The 21495-nt window shown below is 38.6% G+C and overlaps 1 protein-coding gene across 4 annotated transcripts in view; it reads right to left on the bottom strand.

Annotated features, from left to right (window-relative positions):
• Positions 1–12484, bottom strand: part of LNPK (lunapark, ER junction formation factor) — an 81757-nt gene extending 69273 nt beyond the window's left edge. Inside the window, exons 1-4 of one of the 4 annotated variants that reach the window (XM_082690273.1) lie at positions 12395–12484; positions 5679–5767; positions 4078–4119; positions 2683–2870 (exon numbers count right to left, since the gene is read on the bottom strand). In XM_082690273.1, the coding sequence (XP_082546399.1) occupies positions 2683–2870; positions 4078–4119; positions 5679–5705 (257 nt within the window). In that variant the 5' untranslated portion in view covers positions 5706–5767; positions 12395–12484. Of the gene's footprint in view, positions 1–2682; positions 2871–4077; positions 4120–5673; positions 5768–12055; positions 12215–12394 lie in introns of those variants that run through there. The other 3 variants (XM_082690275.1, XM_082690272.1, XM_082690274.1) reach the window with 3 other exon arrangements.
• Between the last annotated feature and the right edge of the window lie 9011 nt (positions 12485–21495).

Below are 21495 nucleotides of genomic sequence, written 5' to 3'. Positions count from 1 at the left end.
AAAAAACCATATGGAAAGAAACAACTACTAAGAATGACTACCCAAAGAGAATTTCCATTAATACTTTGAGGATAATCTGTTCTTACATCTCTCTATGGATTCATATGCTATTATATACTGTATATATAATCAATCTTCCATAAATTCCAACTCTTTCCAAGCTGGTTCTTTCTCATACATTAGTTCTCAACTCAAATACCACCTTCTCAAAAGAGGGTCTGTTCCTCTCTATATCACCCTGTTTATTTTCTTCACTGCACTTCTTTGTTTACTTGTCTCTCATTTTTTATCTGTTCAGTCCCCCATAGAATGTAAGCTCCATGAAGGCAGAGATCTTGTCACTAATTTCTCAATCACGAAGGTCTAGCCCAAGACTGAACACACTGCAGGTGCCCAATATTTACCGAATGAACAGATGGTAGCTGTTTAACATTAATAAGCTGCCAAATCCTAAATTAATATCTCCCATTCAAATTTATCTCCTGAGCTTCATACTCATACTTAATCATTCTACTTGTCTAAATAGAAACAAGTATTTTAGTCTCAGTGAGCAAACCTGTTCTTCATCATAGGAGTCCCTATTTAGATGGTATTCCCTATTTAGACAAATGACACTACCATCAAACAAATTTCCCAAGCCATACATTTAAATTCTATCCTTGATGCAATTATTCCCCCTCACCTCACACCCACTGAATCACCAAGAACCTCTCCACACTATCTCAATTGTACCTCCTAAGACTTCAATACTCATTCAAGTCTCATTCAGCCCATCTGCTTCTCTTCCACTCTCCTGCCTCCACTGTCACTCATTTTTCCCCAGACAACTGTAATAACCGAACTTGCTGCTTTAGAACCATTCTTATTCCCCTCTAATTTATTCTCCATGGTGTAGCCTCAATATTTTCAAAATAACAGTATGATCACATCATATTCCTTCATTAAAAACTTCAATGGTTAGGACGCCTGGGTGGCTCAGTTGGTTGAGCAGCTGCCTTCGGCTCAGGTATGATCCCAGCATCCTGGAATGGAGTCCCACATCGGGCTCCTCACTGGGCAAGGAGCCTGCTTCTCCCTCTGCCTCTGCCTGCCATTCTGTCTGCCTGTGCTCGCTCTCTTTCCCTCTCTCTCTCTGACAAATAAATAAAATCTTAAAAAAAAAAAAAAAAAACCTTCAATGGCTTCCCATTACTCTTAGATTAAGTCTTAAAATCCTTATCATGCATTATAAGGCCCACAAGAAATTCTCGTTGCCTAACCACCCAGACTTTCCCTATAAACCAGTCTTTGGCCTTCTTTCAATTCTTTAAACCTACCATTCTCTATTCCCCTCATGGCTTTCATATATGCTGTTCCTTCCACCTAAAGGGTTAGCCACCAAGTCACACCACCCTTGCAACACATAATCATCCTTTGGGTCTCAAACTCAAAGGCCATTTCCTCAGGGAGGCTCTGGTAGGCATAAATCTAAAGCTATCTCTCTTCCTCCCCAAGATTTCCATCCTCTGTTATACAATCAAACAGTAATCTAGGTATTGCTGTGAAAGGACTTCCCAAATATAATTAAGTATTACTCAGCTGATTCTAAGCAAGAGAGATTATCCTGGATTATCCTGATGGGTCTAATATAATCAGTTAAACCCTGAAACAGAGCTTTCTCTGGGCTGAGGGCAGAATTGGAAGTCAGAGAGATGCGGCACAAGTCAGCAAGCAACCTGACTAAACCTGGAAGATTCTCCCCCTAAAAGATTCCACGTAAGATCCCAGTCCAATTGACTGAGTACCTTGATTTAGGCCTGCAGGACTTTTAGCAGAGACCCTAGTCAAGCCACCTGGACTTCTGATCTACACAAGCTGTGATACAACAGATGGGTGGGTGTGCTCTAAGCTGCTAAACTTGTGGGAACAATAGAAAATGAATACAAAGACTTCCCTGACCCCCACCTCCACCACAGATAGTGTTAGAGCCTCTGTTAAATGTTCCCATAGCATGTGACACTTCTCTTTCATGATATGCATCATACTTATTACTTAATGTATGCTGCCTAAGATCTACATTCAGAGATTTTGTATCTTTGTATACCATAAACCATTATATTCCCACACCTACAAAACTGCTACTTATAAATGTTTATAGAGTGAATGAACCAATTTCTTATTCATCTGTCTCTCCACAGTCTCAAACATGACACACCTTCGGTAAAATGCTATATTATAAAATATTGCTATAAGGGTCAGTTGCTTTATAGCAGTGACTGAAAAGAGAGGAAAAGAGAATGGATGATTGGAATATATTCAGAATCACTGGGGCAGTTTTTTGTTTGTTTTGTTTGTTTGTTTTACAAACCTTCTCTCACAACTACCCACAATCTGAAATGCCCACTCCTTGCCCTATATGCCTGGCCAGGGAAGGGGGGGGGGACCATCTATTAGAGAATTACAAAAGATTCCCATATAGAGCCATTATTACTAACGTCACTGAGTCATATTCCTCAGGTATGCTGAATTGTAAATTAAGGTTTAACACACAAAGGTGGTTTACTTTTTTAAAGAAATGCTTTGCAAAAGGAAAAAAAGCAAATTTACTCAATATGAAACATTACTATTTCACAATAAAGAGATACTGAATACATTTTAACCGGTCAAAAAGAGGAAAGTCAACTGAAAGAACAATTTACTTACATCAATGGAAAAGCAAAAAATGGAAGTGTCATGGCAAGTCTTGCTGTAAATTCATCAGGAAGATACCACAAATATACAATTAAACATGTAAACAGATAAAGAATTGAAGAGTAGAGAATTAATCTTCCAACCCATAATTTCTGTAATCTCTGATTTTTTTCCCTAAATTCTTCCAATGCTTGAATTTCCTGTTAAGAGAAATTGTTCTATATTATTGAATTGAATCTCAAATTTCATAAAGAAATCAAAATAGTAACAAAAAATTTTTAAATGATCAATTATATATGAAGAACTCTGAAAAGTCAATGAAATATATCTTAATATTTTTAAAAAGAACATAATATGAAAAAGAAAATTAGAAATAAAGTTAAAAACACATGAAAATGCTTACTCTGACAAGTCACTATTTTATTTTATTTTATTTTTTAAAGATTTTATTTATTTACTTGGCAGAGAGAGAGAGAACACAGCAGAGGGAGTTGGGGAGGAAGAAGCAGGCTTCCCACCAAGCAGGGAGCCTGATGTGGGGCTCAATCCCTGGGACCATGACCTGAGCCGAAGGCAGATGCTTAAGGACTGAGCCACTCAGGCGCCCCAACAAATCACTATTTCAAATGCAAAATTAAGGGATGCCTGAGTGGCTCAGTAGGTTAGCATCTGCCTTCAGCTCAGGTCATAATCCTAGGGTCCTGGGATGGAGCCCCATGTCAGGATCATTGTTCAGCAGGGAGGCTGCCACCCACCCTGCTTATGCTCACTCTCTCATTTTCTTTCTCTTAGACAAATAAATAAAATCTTTAAAAATAAATTTTTAAAAAATTAAGATACTATTTTTGACCTACCAAATTAGCAAAGATCAAGCATGGAATTGACACCAATAAATAGTACTTCTTAAACTAAATAATAATTCTCGCTGTATAAGGTCTAAAAAAATGGCTAGAAATTAATCAATTAATTTTAAAAATCTGGCTACAAAAAGAAAGAGTTAATACAAATGAAAACACTGACCCATACTAGATTCTTTCAATCTATTCACCACTCTTGATATTCCTAAGCAATAGGCACTTTTGATAATGAAGTTTATGAAGTTTTTGGACTGATAAAACGTTGCAGACTATTTTATAATCTACTTCATCCCATCTGCAACATTGTTTTACACCATTCTATACATCTAATCTAATTTCATACTAACAGGTTCTAGTGATACAGACTTCTTAAGTCCCTGAGAGATTTCTGATTTTTTTTTTTTTTAGATAATATAACATTAAAGTTCTCAGGCTTACTCTATATCATCTCTAAATTCCCAAGCCAGATCCAGTCTCCAAAATAATATACTAAAATAATATTTATGCAATACCCAGATGAATTAAAACACCCCAGAGCCAAAAATCATACCTTATCTATATTTTCCAGAACTTCTACAGTTGAAGGTTTTGTCTGTTATAAAAACAGATATAAGACATTAAAATTTGTTACTGCAAACTTAGAAACACTTTGACTTATAAAATCATAAAAGAACATTTTAATTCAAAAATAAGTTTTTTCAAATCTGAAGTAATATGTATTCTTGTTTATTAATGAGATTTAGATTTAAATAAAATTATAATTATAAACAGAACTACATAAGGTTACAGAAGTAAGCATTTTCCTACTTGGGTTTTTAGTCCTAAAGGTGCTTTCAACTCCAACAGCTCAATTTCTACCATTCTTATTTTTTTTTTAATTTCTACCATTCCTAATCCCAATAGAACATGCTTTTATAGAGAAAGTTTTCCTCCAAGAAAAATTTATTCTTAGATATGATTATTCAAAAGAAATCATATATTTAAAAGCTCAAGACTAAAGATGGTCTGATCTACTATTGCTAAAAGTTCACTTAGGACTCTGAAAGTCAAAATTAACAGGTTACCTTCATTCTGAATTCCTAAAGTATTTTTCTGAAGATCAGATTTGTAAAAGACATCTAAGAATACTTCATTATAGCACAGTTTGTTAAAAATATTTTTTATGCACCCACAATAAAAACCAGCCAAATTATCTCATGCAAAATGTCTCATACAATACCAATTATATACTCAATAACATAAGAGGGCAGTGGATATCAATTCATTATAGTTCCCATAAGAGTTTTTAACATTAGGTTGAACCATATGAAATTGCTTTTTATGTAAGTCAAAACAGTTGAATATTGGCGATTTCATATGGTTCAACCTAACAAAGACAAAGGGAAGGTAAACAAATTTGCTCCTCAAGCAGAACTGTAATAGAGTTTTAAAGGGAGGAGCAGAGAGTCAATAGAATATCAATCCAAAACAAAGCATTTCCATAACAGTCCCAAAATTAGTCTACCAAGTATTGCAAGACTCCTTATGGTAAAAAGGACTTAAAAATAAGCAAAGTAATTTCTCTGAGACTACACTATCCTCTCTCATATTAGAAAGAACATTTATTAATATATTTTATATTTTATAGCACTAAATAGGAGATACTTCCTCTAAAGCCTTAACCAATAAAATCAAACTGCATTTCAAATTTTCTTTAAGCTTTAATTCCTAAAAGTATACTTAGTATGACTTCAGCAAATACATAATAAAAGATATAGCCCATAAAAACATTAAGTGTTACACAGCATACAACTATAATTTCAAATAGTTCAACAATAACAGTAATTTCAACTATTTTTCAAATAAGATTGAAATGTAAGCAATATAAGAAGAAAACAAGAAAATACAACCATTTGCATGTGAATGCATAAATAAATTAAAATAATCCACAAGTCAAAGTGACATAATCATGTTAAACAGTCATTAAGATACCTATATAGCAAGTAGAACTATTAACGTCCAAATATACAACTAATTCATCAGAGAAGAAAATTAAATAGAATTAGGGGTAATATCAAGCTCTACTCAAGGCTATAGCACAAAGGAGACTTTACAAGTAGGTTTATATGACACTTTATATTAGACTAAGAATTGGATGTAAAGAAAACTTACCCTCCATCGAGAAAATAATCCACCCATCTTTTATGTGTAGAAGATGAGCACAGTGATAAATATCATCAATTGTCCAAAGGAATTCACAACTAGAAATAAAGCAAGTATTTAAAAAATTTAAGTTAAACACACACTATACCCACTCTAAAATTTAGATGTTGCAATACTGCCTAAAATACTATACAATATTAATTTCTTTGAACTCCGTTTATGTGGAAGTTTAGTTCAGATAGTCTTGGGATAAAATCTACCCTTCAAGAAATCCCTTCTTCCATGCCAGGACACATTTAAAAGTGAAAATATAGCTGAAAAGGCTTTTAAAAAGGCAAGGCATTTTAGGAGTGTATATTCATACCACTTTGCAACTTGCTGTTCTTTAAAGTAAGTCTCCTCGTGAGTGGGAAAAATAAATAAAATAGGTCCCCTAATGTTGTAAGAAAAGTTTTACCATACTACTTTCATTCTACATTCTTAGATACAACGTTTCCATCATTCAGCTGTCTCCCAACTAAACTAGTTATTCAGAATTAGGGGTATCTTACAATGTTTAGAATAATGTTATTTTACAAGTAATAACAGAAAGCCCATGGATTCTGACTAAGAAAATAAAGGTTACAAGACTACTAGTGAGCTTGAGCAAATCATTTAATGCTTTTGAGCTTTAATTTTCTTTTCTGTAAATTAGACTTAATATACCAGCACTTCTCACAGGATAGCCTTCATTATTACCATTTTACAGATAAGAAAATTAAGGGAAAAGACATTCAGCGATTGGCTCAGAAGTAACAGGATTCAAAGCTACTATCTTCAGGGACACCTGGGGGGCTCAGTGGGTTGAGCATCCAACTCTCTATTTCAGCCGGGGCATGATCTCAGGGTGTGAAATGGGAGCTCTGAGTTGGGCTCTGTGCTGGTTATGGAGCCTGCCTGGGATTCTGTCTCTTCCTCTCCCTCTGTCATTCTCTCTCTAATTAAAAAAAAAGAGAGAGAGAGACAAACAAAAACCACACAAACTACCCTATCTTCAGACTTCCAGTCTGTTCACTACTGATCCAATACTCAAACATTTCTCTTTGAAATTGTGTCTAAGTTAGGGCAGCTGAGTGGTTCAGTTGGTTAGGTGTCTGCCTTCAGCTCAGGTCATAATCCCAGAGTCCTGGGATTGAGGCCCACGTTGGGCTTCCTGCTCTGTGGAACCCTGCTTCTCCCTCTCCCTGCCACTCCCCCTACTTGTACTCTCTCTCTGTGTCAAATAAATAAATAAAATCTTAAAAAAAAAATTGTGTTTAAGTCTCTAAAGCCAGTTGACCTTCATGTGAGCTAGCTGTGTATCTATGTCCTTCTTATAATCATTTTTCTATGACTCTGAAATGTATTACAATATTACCATGTGGATGAAAATGTATCAGCCATCTTAGATTCTAAATCAACTTAGCAGCCCAAAATTATGGATCTTTTTTATTCTTTTATATAGAAATAGTGAAAGTACACTTTCAAATTTACATATTTTTACCAGAAATAGTTAGATACTCTCAGTGTATAAAACTACTTCATTCCACACACAAAAGAAGTTACGCCATAATTCTCAGGTTTTTTAAGACCATTAATGTAATTAAAAATGACGCCAGTTCTAAGGAAATACATTCACTCCACAACACTCTTTACAGATTAGAATTAGCATAAGGCATACCAATCTTGGACTTTCTTGTTTAGAAAAATAACAAAGATCCTAATTACAAATACTTCCACTTTACAAAGTGATTTCTAGGACCAGAAATAGCTATGAACTGTCCTAAAAAGTTTTGGTGTTTATAAACGAATATTACAAGTCACATTTAAATTGCAACCTAAGAACTATTAATCCTTCAATATTAACTCAGTATTCAAATTTCTAAAATGCAGTGGTAGGAAATCCAGAAACTTTAATGAATAGAAGTATAAATCTCTCAGTTGAAACATTAAATAGATCTTAAAACCTTCTTAAGATGCTAAAAATACTCACCAAGAAAGGTGACTGGTTTGGAGGCGATTTATATGAACCATTGAACTTGGTACTTTAAAAGTATATAGTGTTTGGGAACTAATTGTATGGTAACTAGCACAGTGTTTTATACATAACTGACCTACACATTTTGGTTTGTAACAGTTATATGCCTCCGAGTTAAGTGTATACATATTAAAAATTGGAATTTTTAATATTTAAAGGTAATAACAGGGGTGCCTGGCTGGTTTAGTCGATAGAGCATGGGACTCTTGATCTTGGGGTCACGGGTTCAAGCCCCATGTTGGGGGTATAGTTCACTAAAAAATAAATAAATAAATAATTTTTTAAGACAACATTTAAAAAAAGTAATGACAACAGTAAAGATACCAGTTAAATATTTGATAAATACTTTATCTCTGGTATGCCCTAAACAAATGCTTTACATGAATTTTATTATTTAGATACCATTATCATCCCATTTTATAAATGTCAGAAACTGAGGCTAGGGAAATGAAGAAATTTGCTTCCAAAAATACTAAGTAGCATAGCCAGACACAGGGTTTTAGTTGTGGCTTTTTATGAAGCAAACAGTTATTCTCGATAACATAAAATCAAAATTAAAGTTTGCTTTGTATAAATTAGATTGGAATATTTATATATCAAATACATGAAAGCACCTCTGACATTCTCAAATCACTGGTAAACAGAGCTACTGAAGTGGAAAGTAAGTTATAAACACAAGAGACAGTGTTGGTACAGTGTATCATGTGGCCCAACTCCTCATTTGATTAAATCTGAATGCTTAAATCTGCATGGAAGAGAAGCTAAATGATTTGCCAAATCATTTTGGCAGCTAGCACCTGCAAGGGGCAGAATTGGTATTGAAAGTCTGCAAGTACTGCCTTTACTTGTTTACTGCACATCACTTTTTAAGTGTAATATGAAATATTGCATAATATTGCAATTAATACCAACCTTGACATCAATTATTTGCTTGGAGAATTGTTTTGAAGTTAATGACTCAAACTATGGCTTAGTCTTTAAGATCCCTGAAACAGAGTATTATGCTTTAAGATTTGTCCTCTAAAACATTAGGGTAAATAGTCATTAAATGCCTATCCATGCTTTCAGGATCATAATCAAAGAATGAGTTAACCCTCATTGTTCCAGCAATTTTCCTAAAATTCCAAATTCCTGTATTTATTAAAGAAGCTGATTTGCTATAATACTCATGTAATGGTAGTACTTTCCAACAGATATGAAACATAACACTCAGTCTTTCTATATAGCTTTAATTTCATACCTCTTCTATTTTCAAACACTTTTTCCCTCCTTGCCACACGAACATCTTAGATGGCCCATTACTTACTATGAAACCTTGGGCAAATAAGTTACTTAACCTCCAATTCCTGTGGCCCATTACTTACTATGAAACCTTGGGCAAATAAGTTACTTAACCTCTCAGTTACTCAGTATCTCAGGAAAAGAGGGATAGTTAAGGACACTCTTAAATTTTGAAAGGCTGAAATGATGACATAATGCATTTGAAAGTATTTACAGCAGTGCCCAACATATAACTAATTTCTCAAAACAAACTGTTTTTACTGCTGTGGCCATTGCCTTTTCCTAGTCCATCTCTTCCAACACACGCCAAGATATATGAGAAGCAAATAACTAGCATTTCTTTCTGAAGCATAAATCAATGTTTGCCCTTGAGTGGACTGATTGCTCAGTCTCAAATGGCTTATCCCCAAGAACTCTTCCACGAATATGTCGTCTCTTTTCACTCTGATATCACAATGGCATCTGACATGACCTTAAGAGCTGGATACATCCAATGTGTTTTTCAATAAATAATAATACCCACTATATTATTTCAATGTGTCCTACTAACTGATATTCACACTCAGGTTTGGGCATCAGAATTTAAAACCTTGGGTCATGTTGTTCTCAAATTTTCAGCTCACTTCAAATCATATTAAAATAATGGAGGGGAACCTGGATAGCACAGTTGGTTGAGCGTCTGACTCTTGGTTTGGCTGGGGTTGTGATCTCAAGGTCGTGGGGCTCTGTGAAAGGTGCAGAGTCTGCTTAAGATTCTCTCTCCCTCTGCTCCTCAACTCCCCCGCCACACCCCACTCTCTCTCTAAAATAAATAAGTCTTTATAAGAAATAAAATAATGGAGTAAAAAAGGTCTGAATCAAAATATGGCTCAGATGCATACTAACAATGTGATCTGAGGTAAATTAAACTCTCTAACCTCAGTTTCTACATTTACATAGTGGCGAAAATATCTACACTTCACAGAACTGTTGTGTGAATAAAATGAAATTAAATATCACTTGGCACAGTGTCCAACAAGTAGTGAGCACATAATAAATCTTAGCCATTATTATCATTATTTATCAGGAAGCACATGTAGTACAGACAATAATCCTCACACAGAACCTTTCTATCTTCTTATAAAGTACCTATATGGGGGACACCTGGGTGGCTCAGTCTAAGTGTCTGCCTTCAGCTCAGGTCATGATCCCAGAGGCCTGGGATCCAGCCCCAGGTCTGGCTCCCTACTCAGCCAGAAGCCTGCTTCTCCCTCTCTCACTCCCCCTGCCTGCATTCCCTCTCTCTCTGTCAAATAAATAAAATCTTAAAAAAAAAAAAAAAAGGTACCTATTTTCATAATTTTAAAATTGGAAAAATAAATTAGTTTGTATTTTAACGGAAATTGTATTCATGTGCTCTAGTATATAAAAAATATATATACTCTGCATATTCTTCCATTAAAACAGCAAAGAAAGTTAACTTTTATGTTTATCAAGTTCCAAACCTAAGTGCAAAGTACTCAGTCACCATCAACAGTGCCTCTCTATTGTACTATTCAAGATAAAAAGTGATTTGTTCTAGAACTCTTTCAACTATTCTAACTGAAAAAGCAATTCTGAAATATCCTAAATCACCATATTTATTGATCAAAAATAAAATTACTGAAAAGAAGTACACCTCTAAAAGCACTTTTATTATATGCTGATTTACCATGGTCTTCATGGTAAGTTGATGTTCATTCTGAACTAAACACTACCAAAAATGCCTATTTAAGTAGAAAGATCTGGATATTAAATCATGTCTGGTTCATAGCCATATAACTTCTTAGATTCTCTATCAAGTTAAAAATATATAAACACCGTAAATTTTTTAAGAGCGGTGAGCTAATCTTAACAGGTGACAGAGAAACTTAACATTCTAATTTTAAATGCACTCTTGTTTTTAAAAACGTGTTCAAAATCAACTTCCTCCTGAAATGGAACTATGGGGGCTGCTGAGAACAAGAGATTATCGCTCCCTGCCATTCCCTGCCAGTTTGAACACATGCCTGAAGCCAAGCTTACTCACATGCACACACACTGCTGTTGAACAGGGTCAGTTATATTCATGGTGACACCCAGGCCAAAGAGATAGGAGAAAACAATTGACATAAACCAGACGCCAACTGGGAAAAGCGGAACATGGAAAACTCCGTGAGTCACGGGTTTTACTACCATGAGGGCACCATCAGCAAAACTGAGTTCACTAATACCAACTCTCTCAATCGTCATACACAATATTAAAGAATTAAACTATTCTTTAAAGATTTTTATTTTTAAGTAATCTCTACATCCAATGCGGCCCGAACTCACAACCCCCACCTCCCCCATTAAGAGTCCCATACTCCACCAACCGAGCCAGCCATCAATTCAACGACTGATGTCGTTCAGATCTGCTCTTCTCCTGGGACGCGCCTGTGACACCTACGCAACTTCGCCCTTTCCTCCACCCCTTACACCGCCCACCTTCCCTCAAATAACGACAACAGCCGCAGACAGGCTTCTCTAAGCACCACGTAGTCCACGCCCACATGCCTGGGCCGAGCAGCATGACACTGACAGTTTTCCGTCTCTCCCGACCCGTCCAATTCGTGGCGCCTCCGCACAACTCAGACAAAAAGAGATGGACAAAATACTCCAAGCGACAGCTTAGCGTTGAACCTTCTGACCCTTCGTCTCGACATAGGTGGGCCAAAGAGCCGATGCTCAGCTCAACCTATTCACCCCGCGGTCTCTCTGACAACAAGGCTGGGAAACTACCTTCCCGTTGCGGGAGGTGGGGGCGGGTGGTGGCCAGAGTCACCCCTGGCACTTTGCTGGGAAATCAAGGGGAGCAGGAGGCGACGTTGGTCAGCGCGCAGCCCGGCGGGAGTCGCACTAGCAGCCGCCGCAGAGCTCTCAGGCCACTCGGAATGGGGCGGGGGCGCCCGGGAGAGGCAAGCAGGGAAACCGGAGCTATCTCCCCGAGAAGAGCCCAGCGCGCTTCCCCCCTGCCAAGCCCTCCCAACTGCCCTCATTTTGAACGTTTTACCTGCAAGAAGCGGGCAAAGCCCGGCGCTTGCGTCCACGTCTGCCAGCTTCGGCGGCCACCGCGCAGCCTGCCTCCAAAGCAGGCAGCAGCCGCCACCGACAGAGCGATGGGCCCGGCCAACTCCTTCCCATCAAACCCCGCGCTCCCGCCGCGGGCCAATCGGCGCCACGGCCGGCGCGCGCCGCTCCCCGGTCACGTGACGGTGACCGGGGCGGGCAGTTGGGGCGGGCCAGTCGGGCGGTTGGCCGGAGGGCGCTTGTCCCTCTGGCTTCCGCGGCTCAGTAGGGTGCTCATCGTGGCGTCTCGGGGGTGTATACTGCCATTGATTATGAGTCTTACCGCAACTGTTACTTCTTTTCCTCTGCCTCCTCTTATTCTTTGCAAGCCTGTTCTCCCAGCTCTCACTGGAGAAAGACAACCCCGAAACTGATCCTGGTGGTCCTAGACCGGGGGAGAGAGACGAGTGGGGTTGAGGGTGGAGATGGGTGCGTCTGGCAAGGACTCCTCCTTAAAGGATCCCACGATCCGCGGTCATGCAGCCGGCCGCAGAGCAAGTTGATAAAACCACACAGCTTAGAAGAGGCCGGTTCCCAAACAAAACGATGGAGAAAATTCAGCCTAGACTCCAGAAGTGCTTGAGGCTTTCATCACTCGTGGACGTCAAAAAGGGTCATTTGATGACAGGACGCTTACCTCACCCGTGTGTGGTAAGCTTCAAATACCAGATGATGATGATATCAAACCCTTAGATAACATAAGCCGAGTTTTCTATCTTAAAACTCTGAACTCAAGAGGTCGTGATACGTGGGCCCACGAATAAACCACCCAGGCTGCGTTTACTCCAGATTTGAAACATTGGCTAGAGAGCGTTCGATTTCCTAGTCACCTGGAAGTGAAAAGTCTAAATAACAAAAGATCTTGAACCACACAAGGTAAACAGTGAAGAAGGGTTGAAAAGCAAGCAAAAGCTTTGGTCATGGTTTACCTCTGGGACATGTTTTAACCCTTTGTGTCAACATTTTTCGTGGGGTTTTTCTATTTTGTTTATTTACCTACATGTTTTTAAATTTTCCATAGTTTTTGAAGAGTGGCATTGTTTTCATGTGCTACATGTAAACTTTGGCAAAGCAACCAGGTAAGGTGAAGTAAGAAATTGAGCATAGGATTTTTTTTAAAGATTTTATTTATTTATTTGACAAAGATCACAAGTAGGCAGTGGGGGTGGGGGGCAGGCTCCCTGACGAGCAGAGAGCCCCATGTGGGGCTCCATCCCAGGACCCTGAAATCATGTCCCCAGGCGAAGGCAGAGGCTTTAACCCACTGAGCCACCCAGGCACCCCCCCCCTTTTTTTTTTTTAAAGATTTTAAGAAATTGAACATAGGATCTGATTGGTAAGAATAATATACTGGGAGCTACCAGATAATTCACTGTGGAGTTCTTTATCCTCACTGTTAAATCTTTAGTTACAGCTTTGTAAGCTTGAAAGGATGAAGGGAAGAGGGGGGGCCAAAGTTTACTTCTTGTGCACTCTGAGTCAGGTATTTTACAAATCTAGAAGAAAATAGGAAAACATTTCATCTATTTCAATATGAAAATTTAACCATTCATTTTTCATCCTTTGCTATTTCAAAGCATATTTTTAAAAGGCCTGTGCAGTTAATGCAAATATATCTCCTCACCTCAGGAGTATCCTTTTCTAAGAGAACAGGGAAGAAATATTTTCTACTTGCTAGTGATTTGTTCTCTAGTTTTAACTGAGCCATCATGGTCTGTTGTAAAGGGGGAAAGAAACAGGGTGGGGGAAACAAAGAAGAACTAGCCAGGTGCCAGATATCCCAAATACCTAATCCTGAGACAAAATTCCTAGTTAATTGCTCCAGAAGAGGAGAGACTAGGCCTGAGAAGGGGAGGGTGAGATGTATTGAATCAGTAGCACTTTAAATCAAACAACTTTTTAGGTATCATTTTTCAGATGGGGAAATTGAATAGAAATATGTATATTGTTGAAAGTAACACTATATGTCTGCCTCCTTTATATTAAACACTTTGTCAGGCAGTGAGGGAAGACCAAATATTGAGGACAAAATCCTGTGTTAAGTGTAAGGATACAGAGATAAATAACAGAGCTGCCCTAAAGCAGCTAACACTAGTGAGAGAAACCTTCAAGAAAACAAACCAAAAAATACAGGGTAAATAAGTACTATGATAGAGGCAAATGTTCAAGAGAGTGAAAAATGAGAAAGCAGCAGCAGCCAGAGAGGATATGGAAAACCAATGAAGGTGGTGCTTCAGCTGAGTCCAGATATTAAAGAATTATTCCCTACTAATCCTAAAACTGTCCTGGGATAGATTCTAAGAAAGTGAAATCAGGAAAAAACACCAGAAGGGTCACCCAGTGGCTCAGTCGTTAGTCGTAACACTATACTTCTGCGTCTGCCTTGGACTCAGGTCATGGTCCCAGGGTCCCAGGATCTAGCCCTGCATCAGGCTCCCTGCTCAGCGGGAAGCCTGCTTCTCCCTCTCCCATTCCACCTGCTTGTATTCCCACTCTTGCTGTGTCTGTCTGTTAAATAATAAAATATTTTAAAAAAAGGAAAACACCAGAGAAGATGAGAAAGGAAACAAACTACTCTAGTTAAAGGAATGCTAAAAGGTCTAATTCAACAAATAAGTAAACCACACTTATTTAAAGGAATAAATGAAAATTGCAAGACATATGTGCTATGAGAGCTTATAAGAGGGTCATTCATTAAACTGGTCAGAAACATTAGGGAAAAATTCCTTGAAGTCATACTGGATTGGAGATCTGAAGGATGAGATACTGAAAAAATGAAGAAAAGGAAACAGAGAACATCATGTCTAAAGACCTTTCGTCAGGGAAGAACACTGTAAGCCTGAGAGACTGAAAGCCCAATGCTGCTAGCACAGAGAATCACAGGGAGTGTTACAGTATGAAACTAGATACCAGATCTTGCCGACCATACTGAGACAGTTTGTCTTTTTCTTGAGAAACAGAGAAGGGAATTAACCTGAACAGATTTGTGTTTTGAAAAGCTCATTCCAACTGCAATGGGGGAATATGAACAGGGCCAATTAGGGTCTATGGGTGGTAGTTAGTGTTGGTGGTATTTCAAATGGATTGGGTGGGCACAAGGAGATAAAGACAAGTAGAGAAAATGGAACAATTTAGGAAGTAAAATAGAAGATTTGAAGATGGAATTAAATATGGTGGGTGACGTGGAAATATTGGGGTTAGGAGCAAATGGTCAAGAAAATTCTTGAGGGGCGCCTGGGTGGCTCAGTGTCTGCCTTCAGCTCGGGTTGTGATCCCAGGTTCCTGGGACTGAGCCCTGCTTCGGGCTCCCTGCTTGGCAGGAAGCCTGCTTCAGCCTCTCCCAGTCCCCCTGCTTGTGTTCTTGCTGTGTCTCTGTCAAATTTTTTTTTTTTTAAGAATTCTTGAGACATCTTTGGTGCAAAAAGGTGGTTTTATTAAAGCACAGGGACAGGACCCATGGTCAGAAAGAGTTGGTGGGAGGTCATGAGGGGTAGCTGGTTACAAACTTTCAAGTTGGGAGGGAGTTAGGGACAGTACAAGCCGTCAAGGTATTTTGGAAATAAGGTTTCCAGGACCCTGAGGGGGCTATCTATTGTTAAGAAAAGGTCATTTATTACTGTTATAACTCAGTCATGAGACCCTTCAGATGAGTATCAGTGGGGCCTTATGCTTGGAGTATGATTGCTAATATATATGTTGAGGGGTAGAGATAAAGGATGTTTCCAAAGGAATCTCTGTATGTTAAAAGTATATATACTCATAAGATCCTGCGGGGTCAGGCTAAGATTGCCTTTTGCCCTTAGCAAAGTGTCAACATTGAGGCAGGTGAGCTCTTAGAGGAAGATTACTCTGCCTGTTTCAAGGACTTGTCAGTGGGCTGTAAGTAGTACAGAAATTTAATCTTTCGGCTTTTGTTACCCACATCAGTGAAGTGGACTGGGGATTATTTTTTTATTTTAAATTTTTTTATTATGCTATATTAGTCATCATACAGTATGTCATTAGTTTTTTATGTACTTTTCCCAGATTCATTGTTTACATATAATACCCAGTGCTCCATGCAATATGTGCCCTCCTTAATACCCATACCCAGGCCAACCCATCCCCTTATCCCCTCCGCTTTAAAACCCTCAGTTTAGTTTCTCAGAGTCCACAGTCTTTTCTGGTTTCATTTCCCCTTCTGATTTCCCCCCTTTCACTTTTCCTTTCCATTTTCCTAATGTCCTCCATGCTATTTCTTATGTTCCACAAGTAAGTGAAACCATATGGTAATTTACTTTCTCTGCTTGACTTATTTCACTCAGCATAATCTCCTCCAGTCCCATCCATGTTGATACAAAAGTTGGATACATCCTTTCTGATGGCTGGTCCATTGTGTGAATGGACCACTTCTTCCTTATCCATTTGTCTGTTGAAGGGCATCTTGGATCTTTCCACAGTATGGCTATTGTGGATATTGCTGCTATGAACATTGGGGTACATATGGCCCTTCTTTTCACTACATCTGTATCTTTGGGGTAAATACCAGTAGAGCAATTGTTGGGTCGTAGGGTAGCTCTGTTTTTAATTTTTTAAGGAAACTCCACACTGTTTTCTAAAGTGGCTGTACCAACTTACATTTCCACCAATGGTATAAGAGGGTTACCCTTTGTTAATTTTAGCCATTCTAATTGGTATAAAATGGTATCTCAATGTGGTTTTAATTTGAATCTCCCTGATGTCTACAGCCATACCACACTGAATGCGCCTGATCTCGTCTGATCTCAGGAGCTAAGCGGGGTTGAGCCTGGTTAGTACTCGGATGGACTGGGGGTTAAAGAAGAGGAAGGAGTCTGAGATGATGGGATCTCTGCTAGGCGTGGTGGGTTGATAATAATGCTATCACTGAGATATGGAAACACTGGAAGAGAGTTGGGTTTGAGGGAAGATGGTGATCTCATTTTGAACTTGTTGAGTTTAAGATGTTTTTGTGACTTCAAGGAGAGAGATGATGTGTAAATAGATCTATTGTCCAGCACTGAGAAGTATATATATATATATTTTACAGTTTGGAATCTTTCCTTTTCAACATGGTACTTATTTTTTCAAAATGTAAAAAGAAAATACTATTTATAAATAAATATTTTGTTTGTAAATACACTATGGAAAACAAAATAAAAGGTAGAAGTCTTTAAAGCTATTTCCCAGAATTCTCTGTGAGTCACCTGGGCCTTGGCTTAAAAAACAAATTCTCAGGCCCCTTCCCTGGAGATTCTAATTCTACATGTCTGGTATGGAGCCCAGAAATTTGGATTTTTAACAAGTGTCTCTGGTAAGTGGCCGGTTAGCTCAGTTGGTTAGAGCGTGGTGCTGATAACAAGTGTCTCTGGTGACTCTTCTTATCAGGAAGTTTTTCTGGGTAATGGTAGTCAGTGCCAGAGGTCACCTACATAAGAGTTATCAAGGCACTTAATAAAATAAAGTGGGCACTCATGGGGCACCTGGGTGACTCAGTCAGTTAAGCATCTGCCTTCAGCTCAGGTCATGATCCCAGGGTCCTAGGATCAAGTTCCGCATCAGGCTTCCTACTGAGCAGCGAGTCGGCTTCTCCCTCTCACTCTCCCCCTGCTTGTGTTCCCTCTCTCTATGTCTTCCTGTCAAATAAGTAAATAAAATATAAAATAATAATAAATAAAATTAAATTTAAAAAGACTCTTGGGCCTGAGGTAGAAGGGATGAGAGGAATGGAAAGAGGGAAAATAAACTACAGTACCATGAGGTCTAAGATCTCACCCACTGTCTCTGACAGAGGTGTCCTAGGATCTCCACCAGGCGGTTCAGAGACAAGCTGGATTCTTCACTGGGTGATACATATGCAGACAGGAAAGACACAGCAGGAAAGCTCTTAGCCCAGGCTTCCTGCTGTGGCCGTGTCTACCAAAATGGCACTCCACTAACTCTGATGCTGTCTCTCTCTCTCTCTCTCTCTCTCTCTCTCTCTCTCTCTCTTTATTTTAAATTTTAGAGGTGCCTGGGAGGCTCAGTCTATTAAGCATCTGGCTTTGGCTCAAGTCATGATCCCAGGGTCCTGGGATGGAGATGGAACCCCCCACGTCAGGCTCCCAGTCAGCAGAGTCGGCTTGTCCCTCTCCCTCTGCCCCTCACCCCCACTCAGGCCTTCTCTCTTTCTCTCAAATAAATGAAACCTATTTATTTATAATAATTTATAGTTATTTATTTGAGAGAGAGCAAGTCGGGAGAAGGGCAGAGGGAGAGAGAGAATCTCAGACTATGAACTGAACAGGGGGCCCGATGCAAGTCTCCATCTCACGACCCAGAGATCATGACTTGAGTCAAAATCAAGAGTCAGATGCTCAACCAACTGAGCCAGCCAGGTGCCACACTGCTCTCTCCACCACTCCCACCAAGCCTCATACTTCCCTGTCTTGCCCCATCCCCAATCTTCTTCAGAGTTACAATGCATATATTCCTCCCAATTCAGGAGTTTTTTAAGCTAATCTGGACAGAACTAGAAGGAAAATAGGGTCAAATGCTATGTTTCACTCTTGTCAAAGCTTTTTTTATCCTTGAGAACCTACTTCAGAAGTGTTTCTGTTTTTAAAGACTAAATTGTTTGTACTCTCTGTAGTCTTACTATAACAACTCTAAGTCTCTATGAGGCACTGTAGATGCTTCTAACCAGAAGAATCAGGAAGTGTGGGGAAGAAAGAAGATTGGATATTTTTTGTGATGGAAATTTGGCAAACAAGGAAAAGTTCATAAAAAAGAAGTGTACTACTTGAAAACTATAACCCAAACACTCATGTGACCCCGCAGGGTCAAAAAGCAAAATACTGCCAATACCCTGTAAGGACCCAGTGTACCTCTTCCCTTATAACCCCCAAATGCCCAGAGATAACCACTCACATGATTATTAGCCTATTTACTTTCTGCTTTTCTTCACATTCTTTCATCCTAATTACTCATTTTTTAAAATATATTTATTTATTTGACAGAGAGAGATCACAAGTAGGCAGAGAGGCAGGCAGGGGGCGGGGGGGGGGGGGGAAGCAGGCTCCCGCTGAGCAGAGAGCCCAATTTAGGGCCTTATCCCAGGACCCTGAGATCATGACCTGAGCTAAAGGCAGAGGCTTAACCCACTGAGCCACCCAGGTGCCCCCCTAATTACTCATTCTTAAAAATATAGCTTATGCTTGTTTTTGAACTCCTGTGTAAATAGAATCAAAGAGTATTTCTCATGTCTTGAATTGTTTTGGTCAAGGTTATGTCTTTAAGTTTCACCCATGTACATGTATCTATTAGTTCATTTTTGTTGCTGTAGGTTACTATATTACATGGAAATATCATAATTTACTCATCTATTCTACTCTTGATGGGTTTAGGCTATTTCCAGCTTTGGGCTATTATGAACAATGCTGGTGTGTGTGTGTGTGTGTGTGTGTGTGTGTGTGTGTGTGTGTGTTTATCCTGGAACACAAAAACACAGATTTCTATAGAATCTTTACCCTGGTATGGAATTCCTGATTCAAGGGCAGCTTTTGAAGGCTATGCTAAATACATTTTACCAGTTTATATAACCAACAGTGACATTAAAACATTTCTTTTGCTCCTTCTCCTCAACACTTGAATTGTCCAACATTTTAATTTTTGCTAATCGAATGGATGTGTAATACCTACTTATTGAACTACTGGTTTGCATTTCCCTTACTTTAATGAAGAATAGCTTCTTTTTATATAAGCACTTCCCCATGTGTTTTCCCAGGTGTTTTCCCATTTTTATATTGGGTTGATTGCCTTATTGATGTCTATTAATTGATTATAGAATATGGAAATAAGTCTTTGGTTGATTACATGTGTTACAAATATTTTTTTTCCCATTCTGACTTACCTTTTCACTCTCTTAATAATGTCTTTTGATGAAAAATTCTTAGTGGAATCAAATTTATCACTCTTTTCCTTTGAGCAATGGTGCCTGTATCCTGTTTAAGAGATCTTTTCCTACTCTAAGATCATTAAGATAGTCTCTTCTGTTGTCTTCTAAAATTGTATTGTTTTGCTTTTAAAATTTAGTTCTAAGCAGGCCTGCAGTTAACTTTTTTATTAATGGTGAAAGGACAGCACCTTTTGTTTCCCTACCCCTACCCACAACCTCAATGTGGAAAATTAAACCAGCACCACTTACTGACAGGTTGTCCTCTGTACCTTATCCTGCAGTGCTATCTTGGTCCTAAACCAAGTAAGTAATCATATATGTGTGGATTTGTTTCTGACCTTGATACTCTGTTCCATGAGGTGTATTTTCCTTTTTATATATTCCTGGATTTGGTGTGCTAATATTTTGTTTAAGATCTGGGAGACTCTCATATTTTGTCTAAGGACTGAAGAAAGAGGAAAAACTGAAGATAAAGACAGAGCAAAAGAATTGTTGCTGTGAGGAACATGACAAGAATGCCCACTCTCACCACTCTTGTTCAACATAGGATTAGAAGTCCTTTGCTTTTTTGCAACAGCAATCAGACAACAAAGAAAAATAAAATGTATCCAAATTGGCAATGAAGAAGTCAAACTCTCTCTCTTCGCAGATGACATGATTCTTTATATGGAAAACCCAAAAGACTCTACCCCCAAACTACTAGAACTCATACAGCAATTCAGTAATGTGGCAGAATACAAAGTCAATGTACAGAAATCAATGGTTTTCCTATACACTAACAATGAAAATACAGAAAGGGAAATTAGAGAATCGATTCCATTTACTATACCACCAAGATACCTGGGAATAAACCTAACCAAAGATACCATAAGATACCTGGGAATAAACCTAACCAAAGAGGTAAAGGATCTGTACTCGAACTACCGAATACTCATGAAAGAAATTGAAGAAGACACAAAAAGATGGAAGACCATTCCATGCTCTTGGATTGGAAGAATAGACATTGTTAAAATGTCTATACTGCCTAGAGCAATCTACACTTTTCATGCCATTCCGATCAAAATTCCACTGGTATTTTTCAAAGAGCTGGAGCAAATAATCCAAAAATTTGTATGGAATCAGAAGAGACCCTGAATTGCTAAGGAAATGTTGAAAAACAAAAATAAAACTGGGGGCATCACGTTACCTGATTTCAAGCTTTACTACAAAGCTGTGATCACCAAGACAGCATGGCACTGGCATAAAAGCAGACACATAGACCAGAGGAACAGAGTAGAGAGCCCAGATATGGACCCTCAACTCTATGGGCAAATAATCTTCGACAAAACAGGAAAAAATATACAGTGGAAAAAAGTCTCTTCAATAAATGGTGCTGGGGAAACTGGACAGCTATATGCAGAAGAATGAAACTCAACCATTCTCTTACACTGTACACAAAGATAAACACAAAA

The sequence above is a fragment of the Mustela nivalis genome, assembly GCF_964662115.1.
Source record: "Mustela nivalis genome assembly, chromosome: 11".
In the NCBI taxonomy this organism is placed as follows: domain Eukaryota; kingdom Metazoa; phylum Chordata; class Mammalia; order Carnivora; family Mustelidae; genus Mustela; species Mustela nivalis.
Note: the sequence above shows the minus strand (reverse complement) of the source record. Positions and strands in the feature narration are given on the sequence as shown.